The following is a 17,376-nucleotide window of genomic DNA, read 5'->3' on the forward strand; positions in this document are numbered from 1 at the left end:
TTCCTTCATGGTGGGTTGCTTTTTTGTCTTAGAGTGTACATAGCATATCAATATACAGTATACGTAACATTTAAAGGGGAAGGTAGTTAGCAAAATCTCGAAAAGTTCTTGACCGATTTATCTCAGTTTTCTATGATTCAGATGCACTTAGACTATCTATTTTTTTAATATAGTCATACATATTATACAGTAAAAAAGTATGTATGTATATATATGTTCCACATGTCCTCTTAAACTATTAGATCGATTTCAACCAAACTAGGTATACACATGGCTTACCGTCTGTGAAGAACCACTGAGGGGTAAGAACCATCATTGTCTTAAAGGGGTAGGGTTGGGGTTAAAAATAAGTCTCGATCACGACGCCTTGCAAACAAACTTTACAAATTCAAATGGCTCTGAGCACTATGGGACTTAACTTCTAAGGTCATTAGTCCCCTAGGACTTAGAACTACTTAAACCTAACTAACCTAAGGACATCACACACATCCATGCCCGAGGCAGGATTCGAACCTGCGACCGTAGCAGTCGCGCGGCTCCAGACCAAACTTTACACATAATTTTAAAAGTTTACGAGACTTTCTCTCGCTTACAATCCGTCTTACACCACCCCCCGCTCCCTGAAAACACACAATATGCTTGAAAATACGCAATCTGGTGAAGAGAAAGTTCATCGCCTAGTACATTTCCGCTGTTCATGCAGTAAAAGTGACACATCAGACAAGACATTTTTATGTATTACTTCTTTACTACTAACTGTATTCCGAAAAATATTGTATTCAGTGTCCACATTTGCTACAGTGTGTATCTTCAAAATTATATCACTGTACCACACATAGTTGAGAATATATGACATAAACACTGAACAGCGAAATTCGTTAGAGATACTGGTGAAATACGTCCGTATTTTTAAGTAAGTGCTGTTCTGAAATAAATGAAAAACAAGTAGACTTTTCTTAGCTATTTTATTTTCACGCGAAAACATATACCTAAATCCATTTTCCTACATAATTCCAGCCAACATTTCGACACTTATCATATCGTTAAACCAGATTTTGAATACCGTCCTCATAGCAATCTGCCACTCGATTAGGCAACAACTACACGAAGCGCACTTCTTGACGATTGAGGAAGCTCATCACGCAACATCTAAATCGTAAAACGTCTGTTATCTACCACTTTTTCATCAATGTCCGGCACCAAATCGTCAGTAACGACTTAAAGTCACCCACCTCCTTCCTTGTGATGCACATTCGTATGGCCATCGTTAAAAGCTGTCACGCATTTCCGTACCATCGTTCAAAATGTTTTCTCCATACACCTCATCGATCTGAAAGCTCAGAAAGTGCTGAAACACGTTCAGGTAATTGTGTCTTTTATAAATCAGAATTTCTCTCCAGGACTCCATTTTTACCGTTTGAAGTACGGGACCATTATAGGATCACTTGTCCACCTGTCTGTCTGACTGCTAAAAACCCTTTTCCTCATGAAAGAGTGGACGTATAAAGTTGAAATGTATGTCGCATACTAAGGTCTGTAGTCCTTTGTCGGTGTAAGTAGTGTAAGATTCTAAGTCAGCGCAACCAAAAGATACGGCCGTTTATGTCAAATTACTCGAAACTCACTCACCAGAGCCTGTAGGGAACTTCCCTTCGAACTAGAACCATGAAATTTGGCAAGAAGCAAGGTGTCACAGTACAAGTAGAGTAAAAAAGTCTACAAGGGATCATTTATGATTGAATCACACGAAAAATAATTTTTTGTTGTTGTCAGACTGTATGGCTGTCCGTCTGTTAAGACCCCATTTTCTCAGCAACGGGTAGACGGATCAAGTTGATAATTATGTCGCATGCTGAGGCATATGGTCCCTTGACGGTGAAAAAAAGTTAAGCTTCTAAGTCGATACAATCAAAAGATACAAACTTTTATGTCAAATATTTTGATACTCGCAAACTCACTCATTGAAATTCATAAGGTACTTCTAGTTGATCTATAATCTACGAAATATGGCAAGAAACGAGGTTTTATGGTAGAAGTAAAAGAAAAAAAGTCACATAATTGTTAACCTGTAATTATTTCACACGAAAAAAAATTTTTTTTTTGTTATCCAACATCAGATTTAAAATTTTAATCATAGAAGACTTGGAATTCCCAGGACTGATATCTTCGCAGTATGAACGTTGATAACAGGCTAAAATCATTGAGATTCTCGATTCTCGGAATGGATGAACTGCCTATACAGAGTGGTCCATTGATAGTGATCGGGCCAAATATCTCACGAAATATGCGTCAAACGAAAAAACTACAAAGAACGAAACTCGTCTAGCTTGAAGGGGGAAACCAGAGGGCGCTATGGTTGGCCCGCTAGATGGCGCTGTCATAGGTCAAACGGATATCAACGGAACCCCCATTTTTTATTACATATTCGTGTAGTACGTAAGAAATACAAACGGTTTAGTTGGACCACTTTTTTCGCTTTGTGATAGATGGCGCTGTAATAGTCACAAACGTGTAAGTACATGGTATCACGTAACATTCCGCCAGTACAGACGGTATTTGCTTCGTGATACATAACCCGTGTTAAAATGGATCGTTTACGAATTGCGGAAAAGGTCGATATCGTGTTGACGTATGGCTATTGTGATCAAAATGCCCAACGGGCGTGTGCTATGTATGGTGCTCGGTATCCTGGACAACATCATCCAAGTGTCCGGACCGTTCGCCGGATAGTTACGTTAATTAAGGAAACAGAAAGTGTTCAGCCACATGTGAAACGTCAATCACGACCTGCAACAAATGATGATGCCCAAGTATGTGTTTTAGCTGCTGTCGCGGCTAATCCGCACATCATTAGCAGACCAACTGCACGAGAATCGGAATCTCACAAACGTCGGCATTGACAAAGCTACATCAACATCGATTGCACCCGTACCATATTTCTATGCACCAGGAATTGCATGGCGACGACTTTGAACGTCGTGTACAGTTCTGCCACTGGGCACAATTGAAATTACGGGACGAAGACAGATTTTTTGCACGCGTTCTATTTAGTGATGAAGCGTCATTCACCAACAGCGGTAACGTAAACCGGCATAATATGCACTATTGGACAACGGTTTCCACGATGGTTGCGACAAGTGGAACATCAGCGACCCTGGCGGGTTAATGTATGGTGCGGCATTATGGGAGGAATTGGCCCCCATTTTATCGATGGCAATTTAAATGGTGCAATGTATGCTGATTTCCTGCGTAATGTCCTACCGATGTTAGTACAAGATGTTTCAGTGCATGACAGAATGCCGATGTACTTCCAACATGATGGATGTCAGGCACATAGTTCGCGTCCGTTTGAAGCGGTATTGAATAGCATATTTCATGACAGGTGGATTGGTCGTCCAGGCACCACACCATGGCCCGCACGTTCACCGGATCTGACGTCCCGGATTTCTTTCTGTGGGGAAACTAGAAGGATATTTGCTATCGTGATCCACCGACAACGCCTGACAACTTACGTCAGCGCATTGTCAATGCACGTGCGAACATTACGGAAGGCGAACTACTCGCAGTTGAGAGCAATGTCGTTAGACGTATTGCCAAATGCATTGAGGTTGACAGACATCATTTTGAGCATTTATTGCATTAATGTGTTATTTAGAGGTAATCACGCTGTAACAACATGGGTTCTCAGAAATGACACGTTCACAAAGGTACATGTATCACATTGGAACAACCGAAATAAAATCTTCAAACGTACCTACGTTCTGTATTTTACTTTAAAAAACCTACCTGCCACCAAGTGTTCGTCTAAAATTGTGAGCCATATAATTTGTGACTATTACAGCGCCATCTATCACAAAGCGAAAAAAATGATCCAACTAAAGCATTCATATTTCTTCACGTACTACACGAATATGTAATAAAAATGGGGGTTCCTATATTAAAAAACCGCAGTTGATATCTATTTGACCTATAGCAGTGCCATCTAGCGGGCCAACCATAGCGCCATCTGGTTTCCCGCTTCAAGCCAGACAAGTTTCGTTGTTTGTAGTTTTTTCGTTTGATGCTTATTTCGTGAGATATTCGGCCCGGTCATCATCAATGGACCACCCTGTATACATAATTATGTTTGTTCGTAACCCGCTGAGCGTGAGCCTTAACCGCACCTGGCCAATTTTTTTTTTTTTTTTTAATTAAGCAGCTCGTTTGATGGTTGTCCGCCTGAACTCGTGTGCAGGTGGCGTGGCTGCAGCAGCGGCTGCGGGGCGTGCAGGAGCGCTACCACGTGACGGCTTTCTACCTGGAGGTGGGCACCGCCACGGACCAGCCGCAGTTCTACCAGTACTCGCGGCCGCTCTACTCGCCCGACGAGTACAAGACCGTCTTCACCGAGAGCGTGCTGCGCGCCGGCTGTCCCGTCGTCGGAGTCACCGGCGCCGTAAGTTCTCAGAGCCCTCCGGTCGTCTCTGGCCGCTACTGACGAGCGGGCCTGCGCCTTCACTTCTACTGTCTTTACTAATGCACCACTGGCGATTAAAATTGCTACACCACGAAGATGACGTGCTACAGACGCGAAATTTAACCGACAGGGAGAAGATTCTGTAATATGCAAATTATTAGCTTTTCAGAGCATTCACACAAGGTTCGCGCCGATGGCGACACCTACAACGTGCTGACATGAGGAAGGTTTCCAACTGATTTCCCATACACAAACAGCAGTTGACCGGCGTTGCCTGATGAAACGTTGTTGTGATGCCTCGTGTAAGGAGGAGAATTGTGTACCATCACGTTTCCGACTTTGATAAAGTTCGGATTGTAGCCTATCGCTATTGCGGTTTATCGTATCGCAACATTGCTGCTCGCGTTGGTCGAGATCCAATGACTGTTAGCAGAATATGGAGTCGGTGGGTTCAGGAGGGTAATACGGAATGCCGTGCTGGATCACTAGCAGTCGAGATGACAGGCATCTTATGCGCATGGCTGTAACGGATCTTGCAGCCACGTCTCGATCCCTGAGTCAACAGATGGGGACGTTTGCAAGACAACAACCATCTGCACGAACAGTTCGACGACGTTTACAGCAGCATGAACTATCAGCTCGGAGACCATTGCTGCGGTTACCCTTGACGCTGCATCACAGACAGGAGCGCCTGCGATGATGTACTCAACGACGAACATGGGTGTACGAATGACATAACTTCATTTTTTCGGATGAATCTAGGTTCTGTTTACAGCATCGTGATGGTCGCATCCGTGTTTGGCGACAGCGCGGTGAACGCACATTGGATGCGTCTATTCTTCATCGCCATACTGGCGTATCACCCGGCGTGACGGTATGGGGAGCCATTGGTTACACGTCTCGGACACCTCTTGTTCGCAATGACTGCACTTTGAACAGTGGACGTTACATTTCAGATGTGCTACGACCCGTGGCTCTACCCTTCATTCGATCCCTGCGAAACCCTACATTTCAGCAGGATAATGCACGACCGCATGTTGCAGGTCCTGTACGGGCCTTTCTGGATACAGAAAATGTTCTACTGCTGCCCTGGCCAGCACATTCTCCAGATCTCTCACCAATTTAAAACTTCTGGTCAATGGTGGCCGAGCAACTGGCTCGTCACATTACGCCAGTCACTACTCTTGATGAACTGTGGTATCGTGTTGAAGGTGCATGGGCAACTGTACCTGTACACCCCATCCGAGCTCTGTTTGACTCAATGCCCAGGCGTATCAAGGCCGATATTAAGGCAAGAGGTGGTTGTTCTGGGTACTGATTTCTCAGGATCTATGCACCCAAATTGCGTGAAAATGTAATCACATGTCAGTTCTAGTATAATATATTTGTCCAAGGAATACCCGTTTATGATCTGCATTTCTTCTTGATGTAGCAATTTTAATGTCCAGTAGGGTATTTTAATTTTCTGCAGGACTGACAAGGGAAACTCCCATCGCAAGCACCTCAGTTTTAATGGTACGATGGCCTAGTGGATAGCCCGTCAAAAACTGAACACAGATCAAGCACGAAAACAGGATGAAAGTATACTGAACTGTGAAAAAACAGACAAAATAGAAACAGTTAATGGTCCAAGCATGAGACACGCAACATCAGGTGAACTGGTAGATCAAAGGCGCCGTGGTGATGTGCTCACGGTGTCGGACTGAAAAAGCGGAGATCCATGTTTAAATCTCCCTCGTGCCTTTTTTTTCACAAAATTTTGAACTGTCCGTCTGGTCATTGACGTGTCTGTTCGCTGTATCCACATTTGTGTCTGTGTCTAATGACAGGACGGACAGTTAATAATTTTGTGAAAAAGAAGGTATTTTGCTACGAGGGAGATTTGAACACTGATCTCGTGTTTTGCATACCAACACGGTGACCACCTAACCACGACGTCTTGGCTCTGCCATTTCGCTTGATGTTGCATGTCTTGAGCTTGGAAAGATCACTGATTGTATTCTTCTTCTTTTTTCGTGCATCAGTACACCACTTTCCTGTTTTTATGCTTCGTGTGTATTCAGTTTTTGACGGCTATCCATTGGGTGTGCGATGAGGAGATTCCCTTGTGAGTAGTGCGTTTGTCTGAGATATCTCAAGGTTCTGCGACACGTGGCCTGTGACCTCGAAAGATATCAAGCTGCTATCATGAAACTTGGTGATGGTGTCAGTACTTCTCTATGTATTCGCCCTTCAATGCAACACATTTTTCCCAACCTCGAATGTCGAATGACGCGGAGGAAATATTAGTTGTATAACCTTGAAAGCGGCACAGGGGAGGGGGTGGGAAGGAGGGCGGAACTTTCATTCTCTCTCAAATGCAGCTAATGATACGTTACTCAACACAAGCACATAAATACGAATATTAATTGACTGCTTGTATAGACCACACGTACCTGTTTATCGTCGGCACTTGTCTTCTCGATGCTGCACCACCAACTAAAACTTAATCGTGTAACTGTTTATTTATTTGGTTGTATGTTGGGGGAGCACACACATAATGAGAATCACAAGTATCTGATAAAGATTACATATATTCTACCAGTAAAATACGTTAATGTGGGTCGCTCTGTTCGTACACTGTGTAAGTCGTACAACAGACGTAAGTTTTAATTAGTACTTCGGCCACTATGGTCTACAAGATGCATGAAAAGTTTGGTGAATGGTCTCAGAAAGTAAATAAAGCAGCAGTTACAAACAAAATGTACTTAGTGACCTTCAAAGTAATCATCATTAGCTACAACACACTTCTGACATTGGTTGTAAAGTTGCTGAAAAATCACGAGACGTGGCCCTATCAGTATGACCCGCAGACCAAGTGACGGTCAGTCGGATGGTGTTCATCGTCCTCTCTGCCTCCCTCTGGGAGAAATTCATGATGGATCAAGGTGATCAACATCTTCCTAATGTCGTATTTTGTCAGCCATCTTTTTTCAGGAGGCGGGTAAGTTGATGAACATCACACCATTGACTGACGCTTCGTCTCCGAATCATTGTTGTAGCATCAGGTCTCATACCTGTAATGGTGCGGATGTCCAACAACACGTGCCAATTGTGCTTGAAGCGATTCCACACGAAGGGTTTTGCTGACAGTTTGCAACAGCTTTACAACCGATGTCAGAAGTGTGTTGTAGCTAATGGTCACTACTTTGAAGGCCAATAACGGTATTTTGTTTGTAACTCTTGTTTCCTTTATTTTCGGAGACCATTCACCGAACTTTTCAGGTGCATCTTGTCTTTGTAGTCCATTGAAACCTACTGCCCCGATGTCTAGTCACACTGTTCGTTAACTAGTACCTCAATCACTTAAAAACCACTTTTCAGATAATTAACTATGTGTTTGATAGTAGGCACAGTTTCTTGTAATTAACATTACTTCACGCTGACATTGCTACAAATCACCTTTCCGAGTTTCTACGCACCGTATGTTTTGGCGGATAAGATATAAATCTTCGTCAAAGACATTTAGTTTTACCATATCCCCACCCTATAAGATGACCCAGAAACTATCAACGGCCTGTAAATTCAGTTTAGAACATTGATCATCTGGGTAATAATACGCGCACTGATTCGGGTAATGACCATGAGTATATTAATAAAAGCGTCGTATTGATTATTCAGTTTTGGGGACATACCCGATCAGTACTTCTAAACAGTTGGTACGGTTGCACACGTCATAAACCAAGAAACTCCTTAAGCAATACTTTAGGTTTTGGCTGTATAAACACGTGCCGAATAACGAACTCATATGTACAGCTAACAAGTATTGTTGAGTTTTGTGTTATGTGTTCGAACAGTTTGCACTGTAAGTGAAATCGGCATCAAATTTGTGAAAAGCGTGCCTAATGATGGAACCAAAAAAAAAAAAAGGCATTACGAAGCAAGATTCAAGTTACAGGTCATAAAACAGGGTAAAGAATGGATCATCTGTGCTGCAGCAAGGGCTGTCGGTATAACAGAGAAGATGGTAAAAGATTGGTGAAAGAATGTAGACGCTATTGAAATAAAATAATGCAATGAAGAAGTGTTCTTACTCGCTGGCCAGACTTAGAAAAAAGCGTTGCAGAATGAGTATAATAACAGGGGTAGAATTGTTACACTATGTGATAAAAAGTATCGCGACTCTCCCAAAAACATACGTTATTCATATTAGGTGTATTGTGCTGCCACCTACTGCCAGGCACTCCACATCAGCGATCTCAGGAGTCATTAGTCATCGTGAGAGAGCAGAATGGGGCGCTCCGCGGAACACACGGACTTCGAACGTGGTCAGATGATTGGATTTAACTTGTGTCATATGTCTGTACGCGAGATTTCCACGCTCCTAAACATCTCTAGGCCCACTGTTTCCGATGTGATAGTGGAGTGGAAACGTGAAGGGACACGTACAGCACAAAAGCGTACATGCCGGCCTCATCTGTTGACTGACAAAGATCGCCGACATTTGAAGAGGGTCGCAATGTGTATTAGGCAGACATCTACCCACACCATCATACAGTAATTCCAAACCGCATCTGGATCGACTGCAAGTACTATGGCAGTTAGGCGGGAGGTGAGAAAACTTTGGATTTCACGGTCGAGCGGCTGCCCATAAGCACACATCACGCCAGTAAATGCCAAACGACGCCTCGCTTGGTGAAAGTAGCGTAAACATTGGACGAATGAACAGTGGAAAAACGTTGTGTGGGGTGACGAATCACGGTACCCTATGAGGCTATCCGATGGCAGGATGTGGGTATAGCGAATGCCCGGTGATCGTCATCTGCCAGTGTAGCGCCAACAGTAAAATTCGGAGGCGGTGGTGTTATGGTGTGATGTGTTTTTCATTGAGAGGGCTTGCACCCATTGTAGTTTTGCGTGGCACTATCACAGCACAGGCCTACATTGATGTTTCAAGCACCATTTTGCTTCCCACTATTGAAGAGCGATTCGGGGATGGCGATTGCACCTTTCAAAACTATCGAGCACCTGTTCATAATGCACGGCCTGTGGAGGAGTTGTTACACGACAATAACATGCCTGTAATGGACTGGCCTACACAGAGCCCTGACCTGAATCCTATAGAACACCTTTGGGATATTTTGGAACGCCGACTTCGTGCCAGGCCTCACCGACCGACATCGATGCATCTCCTCAGTGCAGCGCTCCGTGAAGAATGGGCTGTCATTCCCCAAGAAACCTTTCAGCAACTGGTTGAACGTACGCCTGCGAGAGTGGAAGCTTCCATTAAGGGTAAGGGTAGGCTAACACCATATTGAATTCCTGCATTGCTAATGGAGGGTGCCACGAACTTTTAAGTCATTTGCAGCCAGGTGTCCGGATACTTTTGATCACATCGTGTATGTTGTTACAAGTGATATGACTAGGGATTATACATTGAAGTGGGCACGAGCCAGTCGAGAGCACGGCAAAGAATTTAAACCAACAGTAGGTGGGTGCAGTCGTTTCATGAACAGAAAAAATCTGGTAATGTGCCAGAAAAGAAAATTTGCTCAGAAATTACCGAAAGATCTTGACCATAAAGTTACGGGTTTTTATACATTTCTTATTCATATGAGGAAAAAATACAACTTTCCACTATCTCATATTGGAAATATGGATGAAACACCTATGAACTCCGATGTGATAAACAAAAGAACTGTGGAAACGAAAGGCGTAATAACTGTTCAGGTCAGAAATATAGGCCACGAAAAGACCAGGTTTGCAGCAGTATTAACATGCATGGCAGATGGAAAAGAATTAAAACTTATGGTCATTTGAAAGCGGTTAACGTTTCCTAGAATAAAATTTTCACCAAGCATTTCTGTAAATTTTCTCGAAAGCGGAAGGATGGACGGTAATAGTGTAAAATTGTGGCTGGATAATGTGTGGCAGAGGTGACAAGGTGCTCTACGAAATCAACCAACCTTCCTGGTATGGGATATCTTTCGCACTCACACAACTGAGAATACCGATAATGACATCACACGAAGAAATACTAAGATTGCTGTTATACCCGATGGTTTATCTTTGATGCGACAACTTTTAGACGTCTCTCTGAATAAAGCATTCAAAGACCACATGCGCGAACAATGGAATAATAGGATGACGAGTGGCGGAAAGTCGTATACGAAAGATGGAGCTATAAGCGCTGCACCACTTGACATTATATGTGATTTCGTGATCAACTCAGTGGAAAAAGTGGAGTGGAAACACTGATCAAATCCATCAAGAAGTGTGGGATTTCCAATGCTATCAACGGTACTGAGGACGGTTTGTTATGGGATACTGATGACGAAGCAGAAATCGATTCACATCGTGCATATGACGACCCTGTCAACAACGAAAGTGAGAATGTACTTGAAGAGCTGCTTCCCTTAGATGATGATTGTGAGGATTTTGCAGCGTTTTAAATGTATTGATGAGTGCTTTATTTTATTTTATAAAGGTTTTAATTTGTACAAATTTCAAACTATGTTTTATATCTGTCGTATAAGACGACCCCGATTTTGGGTGCCTTTTTTTATGCTTCAACTATCGTCTTATCTGCCAAAATATACGGTAATTGTTTCGCGACGCGACTGAATATTGATCTCGCGACGCGAGGTACGAACGACAGTATTACCACTCATAAATTTTCACTGCACATGGTTTATAGACCTCACTCTCTCAATTACAGTGTTCACTGAATTAGGTCAAGTCCACCCTTGTTGATTCAGTAAGCATCACGGCGGGGCTGGTTGTTACCTCGACGACAAGACACAAGAATGCAGAAAGTACGCTTTTCACAATAATTTACTAATAGTTTACCAGTGAACACAGATACAAAATATACAACCTCTATGGTGAACGCTTTAAGTGTTCCTGGCAACGTAAAACAGCCGGCGGTTTGTAGGGCACACATCCAGTAATACTCGTGGCTCGCACAATGAAATCTCAAGCACAATTCACTAACATTCACACTCCACACTCTCAAGAGAGGCTACCATCAATTATTAGGCGGGCAGTGATAACTACAATTCGCTTACAAGCGCCATTTTGGCTGCACGCTAAACGGTTCACCTCCAAAGTCGCTTGTCACTCAATGGTTTCTTCATCCGAGGAAAGCGGAAGCAGTCACGGGTGCAATGTAGAGAGAGTACAAGGGATGAGGCAAAATTCGATGGCTCAAAATGGTTCTGAGCACTATGGGACTTAACGTCTGAGATCATCAGTCCACTAGAACTTAGAACTACTTAAACCTAACTAACCTAAGGACATCACACACATCCATTCCCGAGACAGGATTCGAACCTGCCACCGTAGCGGTCGCTCAGTTCCAGACTGTAGCGCCTAGAACCGCTCGGCCACTCCGGCCGGCTCGATGGCTCAGAGATGCAGCATGTGTCCTGTATAGTACGAATTAAGGTTGTGCCGTGGAGCAAAAACACACCTCTGTCTCCAAATCTGGCGCAAAGTCCAAAAAGATTCTGGTCCTATGTGAAGTACGCCAGCGGCAAGACGCAAGCAATACTTTCAATACATGATAGCGGTGGTAATGTTGCCAATGACAGTGCCACTTAAGCGGAGTTAATTAAACACTGTTTTCCGAAATTACTTCACAAATACGACGAAGTACGAGTACAATATAGACTGGAGGACTTGGCTTTATTAAGTGATTTATGCCGCCTCGCTACACGGACAATATCTACTTCTAAGTTTCTCATCTAGGAAGCTGATCTTGACTCTTAATTCTGGAATATTTATTTCGTATCGTTTGGCGAAAGATTGTCGAAAAACTGTGTTTAGTAACTTTGATTTAGTGGCACTGTGATCAGTAACATCAGCGTTGTATCGTGCAGTGAAGGTATTGACTGCGTCTTGCCGCTTGTGTATATTACATACAACCAGAATCTCTCTACGTTTTGTGCCAGATTTCGAGAGAGAGTTTAGTTGTGGAAATTATTAAAAGCATCTCGCATTGAAATTCGTGCAGAATTTCGAGCTTCTGTAAAACCTCGCCAACCTTTGAAATTGTAAGTTCTTTTAAATTTGGCAAGCTTTTTTAGTTGCTTCTGCAACAGTGTTCTGACCTCAAATGTCGTCGATACTATATTTTTGAATTTAAATCATATAAGGTTTTTTCTTACATAGTCAGTCAATAAATTTCTCGGCTGGTCCCGGCGGAGGTTCGAGTCCTCCCTCGGGCATGGGTGTGCGTGTTTGTCCTTAGGAGAATTTAGGCTAAGTAGTGTGTAAGCTTAGGGACTGATGACCTTAGCAGTTAAGTCCCATAGGGTTTACACTGGACTCGCATTGGGGAGGACGACGGTTCAATCCCGCGTCCGGCCATCCTGATTTAGGTTTTCCGTGATTTCCCTAAATCACTCCAGGCAAATGCCGGGATGGTTCCTTTCAAAGGGCACGGCCGACCTCCTTCCCCTTCCTTCCGTACTCCGATGAGACCGATGACCTCACTGTCTAGTCTCCTCCCCCCAAAAACAACAACAACCCATAGGGTTTCACACACATTTGAACAATTTTTGAAAAAAATTCTGTGTAAGCTTGTTGTAAATTTCCCAGACTTTTATGAAATAATAATGTCTACTTGTCCACCAAATTTTCCTTTGCCTTTTCATTTAATGCATTTTATAAAATATTAATAAATACCATACATGGTGTCTGTACTTAAAGTTCCATTTTAAGAACGCTGTAGAAAGAGAATCTTTGACCATAATGACGTCAAATTTAAGCAGTATAATATTGATGCAGGGGGAAGCATCATGGATCAAAACATAATGAACGAAAATTTTACCAACAGATGGCGCTGCAAGCTTCTTAAAGTAAATGGTGAGGCTACCAATGAAAGATGAATCGCAATATGACAGCTTTGGTTTGAGTTGCATATTACACCATCTGTACTGTTCAAAGCGCATGACTGCAAAAGTTGGCAGCCGACATCTGTGACACTGTTTGTTAGGTAAGCCCATCCACTACGGCGAGGTCGTACCACCCCTTAGGGGAAACATCGGTTTTTAATTGTCCTGAGGCATAAACAGCATAAAAACTAAAATGACATCGATTTTTAATTGTAGTTACACCAAAAAACCGCATAAAAAGTAAAATTACATCAGTTATTACGAGTATTTGTCCTGGAGCCAAAAACTGCATAAAAACAAAATGACATCGATTTTTAATTGTCATGAAAATGGCACGAGACATGTTCTGTATGCTGTCCTCTGTTTTTTGCCACAAGATGAAATCATGAAACAGCGTGTACCACAACATACTGGAGTGTCTCGGGGATCACGTTCAGAATGCGTTGCACAGTGCGTGCCCTCACTTCAGCTACCATCGTAACTGGAGCGCTGAACACAAAATCTTTCAGATAACACCATAGCCAGAATTCATACGGATTAATATAGGTGATTTTGATGGCCGGGCTGTAGGGAAATGACCGCTGATATTTCTTGCATGGCTGTGCGATACACGGAGGAGCGCCATCTTGAACCAAAATGATCTACTCACACATGCACGCTGTTGTAGGGTTAGAAGACTTTAATGCGCAAAAGACTCTCATAGCGTTTACCAGTGACGGTACAGGTAACAGCACCCAGAGGACTCATCTCGATAAAATACGGACCTGCGATAAAAGACGCCGTCAACGCGCACCACACAGTGATCTTTGCAAAATGAAGCGGCATCGGTTGATGGGTGCGCACGTTTTCCATTCTGCTTATTCAGCAGCTCTGCGTATTGACATGTTCTTGTAGATGGAAAGCTATATGCCAAGCTGGACAGAGGGATTGCATAGGAGCAGTTCGGATTTAGAAGAGGAAAAGGAACAAGAGATGCTTTTGGCCTGTTAAGAACTATAGGGAAAAGATATATGAACAAAGGTAGAGAAATCTTTGCTGTTTTTATAGATTTAGAAATGGCTTTTGACAGATTTCAATGGAACAAGCTGATGGATATTTTGAAGTGGAAAGGAGTAGATTGGAAAGAGAGACGACTGATACAGAATCTATATTTACACCAGAAAGTAAGGATAAGGATTGGAAATGGAATGTCAGAAGGAAGCAGCATTGGACGAAGTGTTAGACAAGGTTGTTGCCTTTCCCCGCTGTTATTTAACGCATACCTTGAGGAGATTGTTGCGAAAAGCTTAGATGGGAAAAGAGGAATATGTATTGGTGGAAAGAGAATAGAATGCGTAAGATTTGCTGATGATATGGTATTAGTGGCAGAAAGTGAGCGGTCAGTGAATAACATGCTGAAAGATGTGAATGAAGCTTGTGTGAAATATGGGATGCAAATAAACACAGCAAAAACAAAGAGTATGGTCATCAGTACAAGACGCAGACTGTCCAATATTAAAATAGGACAATCTAGCATTAGCCAAGTAAGTGCATTTAAATATCTTGGAAGCACAATAACTGAAGACTTGAGATGTCACCAGGAGGTGAAAACTAAAATTGCCATAGCGAAGGAGGCATTCAACAGAAAGAGGAGACTCGTATGTGGCAAATTAGATAAAGGCCTAAGGAAAAGGCTTGGCAAATGTTTTGTCTGGTGTATCGCACTATATGGGGCAGAAACATGGACGCTGAGACGAGAGGATGAAAAAAGGTTACAGGCATTTGAGATGTGGATGTGGAGGAGAATGGAGAGAATAAGCTGGATGGAAAGAATGAGTAATGACAGAGTACTGGAAAGGGTTGGTGAGAGATGTCTGCTGAAGGTTGTAAGAGAAAGGAAAAAGAACTGGTTGGGGCATTCATTGAGAAGGGAGTGCTTGCTAGCAGATGCTTTGGAAGGATTGGTTTGTGGGAGAAGACTGAGAGGAAGAAGGAGATGCAAGATGATAGACGACATAAATGGAAAGGAAATTATGCAGACCTGAAGAGGATGGCAGAAGACCGGGCAGCCTATAGAACTGCCATTTGAAAACCTGCCTTTTGGCAGAACACTGATGATGATGGTAGATAGAAATGTGTTTCGTCTGTCCACAGAATAGAATGTTCCATAGCCATTCATTGTCCACTTCCATGTGAGCAAGACACTCCAGGAAGGTCGGCAGGAAGCAACTCCTGAACGTGGGTGATTTTGTATTTTCGTAGGATTTTATGCTCACAGGCGGGTCCAATATTCGAGCAATTCCCCGTGCACTGCCTGTTTGCACACCACCGCCCGACTCTTCTTGCAATGTTCTGGTCATATCTTCGACAGACTTTGGATCAACTGCTTTCCTCCCTCTCCCGTTTTACGCTTCAAAAGAACTTATCGTTACGAATTTTGTAATCATTTTCAGCAGATCCTTAGTAGACGTTGGAGCAATGTCATACCGTAAGTGTGTCCAGAACTTCTGCACAGTTACCGTCCTTGTAAAAGAGCCTTACCACATCGTACGACGCTTCACATAGTCAGTCATGTTGGGGATCTCGGAAACAAATTGAGGAACAGCCGTGTGGCTCACGCCTCTTGGTGGGCATTTCTGACGCTTACAGCACCATCTATTGATCAGATTTTCGTTACATTGTTTTTGCTGCATGACTTTTCCCACTGCGTCAATTACACGCTGTTCAAATTTGACGTCATTCTGAGCCGTGGTTCTCTTTCTACAGCGTTACGAAACTGGAACTTTAATTATGTTCACCCTATACCGTCAGCACAATTTCGGTTTGTTTGCAGTTTAAGTAACGCAAAAACTCAAAACAAGAAAAAGAAAAAAAGTTACTGCAGAAGGAGTCGGCGTTTCAGTACCGTTCAGAGGCCGTTGCCCTAACCGCCGCCCACAATTTACGTTAACATAAAAGGCTCATGCCTCACGCGAAACACGCTAGATATGCTATTTTTTCTATACACATGGCCATCTGGAGTCCCTTCCACTTCTGTCGCTTTAATTTCTGGCCAGGCTCCGCATATTCCGTAAATCTGGATGAAATCAGTCACCTCGCTGAGTGTCAACTTAGTTTGCGCGGACGGTAAAGGGCCCTACACTCGCACCGACCGAACGACCATCGTATCGGACTTGTGTAGGCGTTTTGGCCAGCCGACCGACTGTCACGTCTTTCTTCATCCGATAAACTGTGCCCTGTGTAGCGTTGTCGTCCCAACTGCCCTACAAAAGTTCGTCTTTTGCCACTGCGCATGGGATTAAATAGTGCAGATGCCCGTCTACCTTTCGTATTTCGATATTTGAGTTTTAGTTCCGATATTTAACGGAAACCAAAACTAAAAACCGAAATACAGATAGATTAAATCTTAAATTTCATTTCCGATATGGCTCAGAAATCAATCCTAGAAACGGAAATATAGATAGTCGACGGATTTTTATTCAGGAATTAATAAATTGGCGTCATTGTTACAAGTGTTAACAAAATCCAGCAGATATCCAAGCCTTCCGCGATGAATAGCGAAGTGTAGGACTTTTCTTTTTACATTTCTCACAGTTGCTAAATGCTTCATTTCTAATGCATCTGTTGTATTTACTAGATAATGTGCACCACCACCATGTGTAGTCCTCTAATTTGAAATGAACTTGCTAAACTTTCAGGGGACATCTTGTACTCTACATACATACATAAATTAATAACTTTTACATGAATATCTTTTCTTCTATTTACTTTGCTTTTTTAGAATGTATTTCCCAGGTAACTATAAAACACGTTGCAGGTAACATTTTATATTATAATTATGAAGATACAATTACACTTTACTTGTGTTCCTCAGAGCTTCTGCCAGTGGCTAGAAACTGTAATGTCGCTAACAGCCTCTGCTCGCAGCTTGCAGCCTTTCATTACTGTACCGTATTCTTGTTTGTTGAGAATGTGCTGACGATGTTCAGCAACTGCTGAATTACGAAACCACTTCCATAAGTAACAGAGCATCAGTGAGTTAATTTCTTTCTTTGCGTTAGCCAT

At 42.8% G+C, this 17,376-nt stretch overlaps 1 protein-coding gene across 2 annotated transcripts in view; it reads left to right on the top strand.

The window, feature by feature from the left end:
• Window positions 1-17,376, top strand: part of LOC126198954 (myogenesis-regulating glycosidase) — a 750,462-nt gene that overhangs the window by 710,828 nt on the left and 22,258 nt on the right. For both annotated transcript variants that reach the window (XM_049935600.1, XM_049935601.1), the window contains one exon: window positions 4,235-4,435. In XM_049935600.1, the coding sequence (XP_049791557.1) occupies window positions 4,235-4,435 (201 nt within the window). The remainder of the gene's footprint in view (window positions 1-4,234; window positions 4,436-17,376) is intronic.

This window comes from Schistocerca nitens, chromosome 8, assembly GCF_023898315.1.
Source record: "Schistocerca nitens isolate TAMUIC-IGC-003100 chromosome 8, iqSchNite1.1, whole genome shotgun sequence".
NCBI classification, from domain to species: Eukaryota; Metazoa; Arthropoda; class Insecta; order Orthoptera; family Acrididae; genus Schistocerca; species Schistocerca nitens.